The 8,246-nt window shown below is 30.6% G+C and overlaps 1 protein-coding gene across 1 annotated transcript; it reads left to right on the top strand.

The window, feature by feature from the left end:
- The first annotated feature begins 1,901 nt into the window (after window positions 1–1,901).
- Window positions 1,902–7,549, top strand: LOC129941624 (atrophin-1). The gene is made up of 2 exons (XM_056050311.1): window positions 1,902–2,082; window positions 6,366–7,549. Exon 2 carries the CDS (start codon window positions 6,366–6,368, stop codon window positions 7,230–7,232), a length of 867 nt encoding a protein of 288 aa, XP_055906286.1. The 5' UTR covers window positions 1,902–2,082; the 3' UTR covers window positions 7,233–7,549.
- Window positions 7,550–8,246: the final 697 nt, after the last annotated feature.

Below are 8,246 nucleotides of genomic sequence, written 5' to 3'. Positions count from 1 at the left end.
ATAATATTAAATTTAATTCAAGTCTCTAGCGTTTTTGGTTCGTAAAATATTTAGGGTTTAGGGAACAAATCAAAATTGTCACCTTTTTTCAAACTGCTATGGTAAAAAAACCGGCCAAGAAATTCATGATAGCCCTTTCTGCATTATTATCTGGGAACTCATCGAAATCCCGCTTTAAAAAAAAAAAAACCGAAAAAAATTTTAAAATCCCGTCTTTTAAAATACGGATTTTTTGAAATTTGATTTTAAGAAACGGGAATATGAAAACCGGGATATCGAACACAACCCTTATTATGTGTTATAACAAAATTTATTTAAAGTCGATATCAACTCGTTCTTGAGCTATGTACGACGAAAAAAAAACTTTTTCTTACAAGAACGAAAACAGCGTTTTGGACTAAATTATCTTGAGCACAAAGAAATATATTGACTCCAAACATTGTTTTATTTTACACATTTTACATTTTGTTATTAATATTTTGTGAGAAATTTCAACAAACACACTTGAATGGAAGTCATCAGTATGGGTCTTATTGCAACCTCTTTTTGATCAACATTACAATGAAACCTCTTATTGGAAAATCTTGTACAATCAGAAAATTGTCCCAAAGCAATATTCCCTTAAACTCAAAGAGCCAGTTTATAACTACATATAAGCTATCAATTAATGCTTTTTATATTTTGTTTCGAAAACAATTTAAATATTGAAGAAAACATTTCACATTTTCCACCACACAATGTAATGTAAAACACATATGTAGATAGACAGTAATAACTTAAGTATGCAAATGGGTTTGATTATCATAAATATGCAAAGGCATACAGAAGATTACTATGAAATATGTGCAGTTAAAACAGGTAAGCAAAAGATTAAAATGTCCACTCCAGTCCACAGCTAATCAGTAAAATGTGTGCGACTGGGTGCATAAATAATAACATCATTCAAGTAATTTTTTAAAAACAAACCAAACAAAAAGTTTCAAAAAATCAGAATGAATTTATTTTTAAAACAATAAACATAAGCATAAGCCAGTTAACGTCATAGTTTTGTAAGCTTTTAACAGCATTTGTTTTCTTCTCAAACTTCAGGGTACCATACTTTTAGGAGCTTTTCGATTTTTACTTGTTGTATTGTTGCATACTCTTGATTTCTAAAACAAAACAAAAGTCCAGTCCTATCCAAAGCCCTTAACTTTTTAACACAGACAGGAAATTGAAACACTAAAAGGACACAACATACCTGAAGTATTTTTTGTTTGCCAAAAGTGGCTTTTCAAAACTAGACTTTCTGCTAAAACAACTTTATTGAAACTCTCAATTTCACCTGCTTTGCCATGTTAAAGTTGTGTTCACAACAAACTATCTCAGATGTTTATTTCCAGATGAACCATTTGGGAGTCGTTGTCGTCTGTCAATTCAATTCCGGACTCTGCCTTCAGCATCTAACCGGTCATTTGACAGGTTTAAAGCAGCCATTTAATAATCATTGGTCATTGAACTACCGGCAAAACAAGTGTTGGTTTTACACAATCTCGCGCACATACGATTCCCACCTTTACAGTACATGTCTGTTGCACTTGCATCAAGTGGGGTGGCGATAAGAGTTTATGAAGAAATTCCCCCACCCACTATCCAATGCTTTGATTACGACAACGAAGTCGTCGGCTTCAAGACAGTCGACGGTGGTAGTGGTAGAGCGTGTCACCTTGACCATGAACAAGTTTTTCTTTGCTAATTTGTTCCTTCATTTTCTGCATATTTTTTTTCGTACCGCTCGCTGCAGTTTTGGTTGAATGCTGTTGGTGCAATTGAACGATTACCGCATACTTTGCAAGTTTTATTGATTAAATATTTTCCCATTTTCCCCCACTTTGCCACTAGTGGTTTAAGTGCTACCGCATGCATTGGGGAGTTAATACGAACGAATGATCTTTGGACAGATAGTATATAAGTTTCGGAAGAGTTGGTAGACCAATGTTATACTTTAATCAAGCTCCTGCAGATAGATACAGTGTTATTGTGAATTAGTTTTGTTTATTTTTGTTTGCAATTAAATCAAGTTAATCAAACAAATACATAAAGGTAACGGTTTATATTTAAATTAAATTCGAATATATGTAAATCATTTTGTCAATTTTATGTAACATTTACATATATTTGAGATATATTCGTACCTGGTGCCGTTTACATACATTCAAAGTTCAGTTCTTTCGTTTTATATAAAAACATAAACATGATTTTAATTAAATTGAATAAGAGGTGGATAAGTTACTAGTTTCTTTTTTTTGTTTTAAGTAATTAACCGGACAAATATTTGAAAATTAATTCATGCAAAAACAAAAAATAAATTTCGAGATTCGAAAATAAATTTTTGATATTTTTCTTTGAAGCTTGCAAGAAGGAAATAATATCACATCGCAATGTTAATAAGAGAGTGAAACTTAATTGCTTTAAATTTTAATGAAAATTACACTTTTTTTTTATTTAATCTTTTTTAAGATAAACGTCTTAACTTATTAAAAAAATATTTGATATACGAACACAATTTTAGCGATCAAATTATACTTTTTCTAGCTTCAAAATCAATCTACCACGTCAGGTTTTTGAGATTCACTCCTTTATAATACCACAATCCTTCCATTATGCTTTTTAAGGCTAAATCGATGAACTATTTTTATTTTTAATGAGCAAATACGAGTATAGCTAAAATCGGAGTTTTGATTTGGAATAATCACTTTAACGCTTAAAGAATTATTCAAAAGTACAAAGAAATTACCTTCAAGGGTTTTCAAATCCTTAGATAGATTCAAAGGAAACCCCGTAAAAAATTTCGTAACCAATGAACAATTTCGAAAACTAAGTTAGAATTTAAAATGATTCAAATTGTATCTAGAAAGCAAAGATTTGTACGTTTTTCAAAATCGTCATACAATTTATTTTCAAGGGATGTGTTGGTTTTTTTTTTAACTTAATATTAAAAATCCCGTTTTTAGTTATATTTTTTAAAAGTCATATTTTTGTAAGGGGCATATTTTAAAAACAAGATTGAATAAAGCAAGATTAAAATTCAGGACATCTTGGTCCTTTGAAAAAAGGTTTCTTTTGTTTGTGCAACAGAAACAATAACGTTATTTTGTCGAGCAGATACATTTTTGAATATTATTCCAAACGTACATTTTGAAGAAGCTTAAAGGGTATGCAAACCTAATGTTTTCAAGATTTTAAACACAAAAAAGTTGTACCCGTGGGGAGATGGTTTGTGCTTAGGGCTGTTAAGCCAGAGGTCTTGAGTTTAGTCCCAGATTGAGTTTTTTAAATTGTACTTCCTTTTTTTAAGGAATTGACAAACCCGCTAAGATTAATTCCTGACTCTGATATGAGCCATGCACCATTTTTTGATCTTAAAATAACTTAGCTTAGAATAAGTGGATAAATCTCTAACTACTATTGAAATCTAAAACTATTGCCCTCATACCTTACAAATCGAGAACAAACAGTTCAGTTCAAAAATAAAATGTCAGAATTTCTGAGGGTACATATTGGTGTACCACAAGGGTCTTTCCTTCAATCTTTATTATTTTCCTGTAGAAAGTAATTGTAATGGGTCCGATTTCTCGACGTTTCAAGCTCCCTAGAGTCGAAATAAAAGATTTTTAGAATCTGCGTGTGAGTATACGAATACAAAATGATTTTATCTTGAAAACAATTTTTTACAACGGAAAATAACGTTTTTAACATCTGGTAAAATTTTGAGAAAAATCAAATTGATAGTAATTTTTATAAAAAATAAAAACCTTAAAAAAAAGTTGGCCAAAATTGAATTTCGACTCAAATATCTTTGCAAAAAATTGAGATTATGGCTTCAAACTTATTTTATTTTATAAAAAATATTGTTTTCAACATCTGGTTAAATTTTGAGCAAAATTGAATCGACAGTTTTGTTTACAAAAAATAAAAACTTAAGAGAAACTTTAGCAAAAGTTGGTAAAAATTGATTTTCGACACAAATATCTTTCCTAAAACTTGAGATTATGGGTTTAAACTTATTTTATCTTATAAGAAATATTGTTTTCAATATCTGGTAAAATTTTGAGAAAAATCGAATTGACAGTTTTGTTTACAAAAAAATAAAAGCCTAAACAAAAAAACTAATACAATTGTTGTCAATATTCAGTAAAATTTTGAGAAAAATCTAATTGACAGTTTTTTTTACAAAAAATAAAAATCTAATACTAAAACTTGATAAAAATTGATTTTCGACTCAAATATCTTTTCAAAAACTTGAGACTATGGCTTCAAAACTAATTTTGTCTTATAAGAAATATTCTCACATACTTAAATAGCTTTTCAGAAATTGAAAATATTGTCCAAAAACTTTTTTTTATTTCACAAAAAATATTGTTTCGATATTCAGTAGTTTTTTTTTTATAAAAATCCAACAGTCCGTTTTTCATACAGAAATAAAATCTACAAAAAATAGTACGCACATTTGGTAAAAATTGATATTCGGTTCTTGATATCTCTCAAATTAATTGCATTCATCCAATTTATACAAAACTAAGAAATGCTACTAAGATTTATAAAAATTTGTTTTCGACTGAAAACTTATTTAACAAAACTAGATTTTTAAACTGAACTATTGTTGGTAATTTTAAGAATAATTCCACAGACAATTTTTGTAATCCAACACGAAAACTTACAAACTTTTGAGCAAGACAAATCGACAGACGGAATGAGAAGTTATCAGTGTCGGTCGCATCCAAACCTCTTTTTTGATATTCAAATAACTTATCTTTAGGATAAGACGATAAATCTCTAACTAATATTAAAGGCTTAAACTATTGCCTTCGTACCAAAAAATTTGAGAACACAAAAATTTCAGTTATACTGACGGTAAATATTGGTGTAACACAAGGGTCTATCCTTGGTCATTTACTTTTTCAATGTACATAAACGAATTTCCTGCAGCTAGGTATACATTGTTTGGTTCACACGTTTGCCAAAGATACTCAGTTATGCTTAAGCTGTCCTCAGGGCTAATCTTACTTTCGGAAGCATTCTTGAATAAATACTTCGAAAGGTTTGATCGATAGTCTGTTAAAAAACCTTCATCACTTGAACTCTATTGCTCTTTTTAAATATTAAGTCGATATATCATACTTTGTTCTAAAACACACGGTTGCGAAAGCTTACTGCGTTCTAGGAATGCATTGACTTGTTCAACAAATCATACCAGTGAAAGTTATGAATTTTTCAGTTAACACGTTGTGTCTTCATGTCGCTTAAAGGATTTTATTGTTTTTATAGAAACTCGCAACTTCTGAATATGACCATTCCAAACTTTTTTGAAATATAGCTCTCTGATATACTCATAACCCTCCTTTACGGTGAAAACAATTTTTGAAGTCTAATCGTTTATTAAAAGTCTACGATTTAATTGCACGACATCTAAGCGTCAATTTTTTGTAAATCTGGAATTATCACCTGCTTGAAGTTGAATGTTTCAGTTTCACGAAAAATTGATGAAATATTTTAGTAACTTGTAATTTATTTGAAACGCAACATTAAAATAATTTAATGATTGCATTTTTACTTTTATGAAACAATCCACTTCGTAAATCAATAACGTAGCTGTTTTGAATTTTTCAAAACCTTGTTTAAAAAATATCAATTGTTTGAAATAAGAGCGAGATACCTCGATGTATTCTTAGAAAGTGGTAATTCTTATAAAAAAAGTAAAACAAAACTTGACAAAAAAGGCTCTAGAGAATATAATATGACCCCCTTTACTTCTAGGTTTTAGTAATCTCTTAGATTTTTTTAGAATCCTGAAATATTTTACCATCGGTGTCTGTTTTTGTAGTAATTGCTTAAACGATTTTAAAGTCTATTAGCTTCGAATATACTACAGTAACTATATGACTTTGGATGAAAGTAGAAGTACTGCTGATTCAATCTTAATCCTTATACGAGTATTTGTATTTATTAATATTCATTATTTTCAATGTAAAAACAACACCATATTATCGCCCTATATTGTTCCTACATTCAAGTATTTTTCAAAAACTTTAAAATTAAACAGTTTCTCACAATATAATGAGACATTGAGCATAATCAAAACTTGAAGATTTAAATGGAAAATAATCATTTTAAAAATGTAATCATAGTAAAAATAATCAAGCAGTTCTTTTGTCGGCTTTCATTTAACCTAATCAGTTCTCTAATGCACCTCTCTTAAACGCATCATTCACATATTTCTTTCTTCATTGTGAGAATGCATTTTCCTTTTACAATCCTTGATATAAGTATTGAAGATACATTCTCTAATGCTACTTCATCTTTATTTCATTTTCTTTTTTTTATAGATGATTCGTTTGTTTGTACTATGCCTGATGATGAGCACTTATGTCTATGCTGCATCTAATCCAGAGATTGCAACAAAAAGTGGAAAATCACAGCTATCGGCGGCGGCGTCATCAAATCAAAAGTCCGTATCCCAGCACGATGACCCTCTTCTTAACTCGATCAATGCGTATGCGCAACAATTTGAAAGCAGCTCAGTTCCCGGCAAGTCCTATGGGCTCACTACACAGCTCTACTCTCAACCGTACGCAATTCAACAACCACAACAATACCAACCGCAGACCAGTTTTAGAGTGCCTCAAGCCCTTCCACAACATCTCCCGTCATCTCCAGCACTTGAAACAAATTTCCAACCAATGCCACCAGCACCTCAGCATCAGCATCCACATCATCATCATCAACACCAGCATCAGCATCAACAGCTTCAGCTTCAGCCACAGCCACAGCCGCACATTCAGGCCCATCAACAGAGTCCTCCGACTCCGGTGCTGATGCAATACCTGCCGCAGTCTCAAGTAAACGATGGAGTACAGTATCTGCAGTTGATTCCAACTCGTCCACTTATTGTTCCAATCAGTCCATATATGTCACCTATGGCGCAACAGGCCTATCACGCTCCTCAAATTATCCCGCCACCACATCAACTCAACGACTTCGTGGCAGGGCGATCACAAATCTCTCCAAATGAACCAGATGCCGCTAGTAACATACCTTATGGTCTTCAAGCCTATGCTAATACCTTGCAGAATTATCGCAGCTACAGATTTAACAGAGACGTTACGCCAGTGGGAATGATTCTCAACATGCAGGAATATATGCCCTCGCCTAATGATGCCCCAAAGACGAAAGCAGTCAAGGGGAGGCCTTAAGTAAGGAAATTCAATTCAGTGTATTGCCAGAATAGACTTAAAATTTAATTATAGTTTTATATGACTAAATTTTATATTTTTAATTTATTGTTTAATTTCTCATAACAAATAATTTGCCTTCATTTGCTAGACTTTAGATCTACTTTAAAAATTAGTTTTAAACTTCTGTGTAAAATCATAATCTGTAAAAGCGTTTGCTTTTAACTGTACACTAGTTTTAGAATATACTTTTTTAATTTTTCTATTTCTAAAAGGCATACAAATTAATATAATAATTAATAGTGGATAAAAAGTTTTAATTTTAGATCTATAAGAAATGGTTAAAAAATAAAAATATCTTAAAAAAGTATATAATAACTTGTCGGTTCATCTTCAGGGTACAATAGGTCAATCAATAAAGATCATTCTTATAAGAATTTCACAATGTACAATCGAAACATACTTTTTCTGAGGTTTTTGTATTCTTTACATAGAATCCGACTTCAAAATCAATCTATCTTCTCAGGTACACGAGCAGCCTTTTATAATTCGAAAAACTTGGGGTTAGACTATTTGCGGGTTTATAAATTCATGAAGTCATTTTTTTTCAATAAAACTTGTGATGATTTTCCACAAACAAAATTCCTTACTTCAATATTCTGCTTAGCAATCAAGTTTTTCAAATACATTGATAAAATTATAGCCAATGTCTTAGTTGGGCATCGGGTTCACCACTAAAAATTAATTTTAAAAAGCAAATTAACTGCATTCCATCTTTTTCAAAACTTCAGGTAGAGTCAAGTGACATAATAATACTATTATAATGGTTAAAACCATATTTCAAAGCTAGTTTTGATAGAAAAATTTAAAGGTGAGATTTTAATTCAAGACATCTTCATATTTCAAAAAAAGTATTCTTTTTTGTGCAACAAAGAAAACATTTTTTTAAATGCGTGTTATTTTTAATAATGAAGTTGCATTTAATGTTTTTAAAAAATAATTTATAACAACCAAAATTTATATTTTTTAAAATTT

This window comes from Eupeodes corollae, chromosome 1, assembly GCF_945859685.1.
Source record: "Eupeodes corollae chromosome 1, idEupCoro1.1, whole genome shotgun sequence".
In the NCBI taxonomy this organism is placed as follows: Eukaryota; Metazoa; Arthropoda; class Insecta; order Diptera; family Syrphidae; genus Eupeodes; species Eupeodes corollae.
This window is presented reverse-complemented; position numbering and strand designations above follow the sequence as displayed.

What these genes read in the sequence shown, in the direction of transcription:
- LOC129941624 (XM_056050311.1), top strand. Translation starts at nt 6,366, where the DNA reads ATGATTCGTTTGTTTGTACTATGCCTGATGATGAGCACTTATGTCTAT.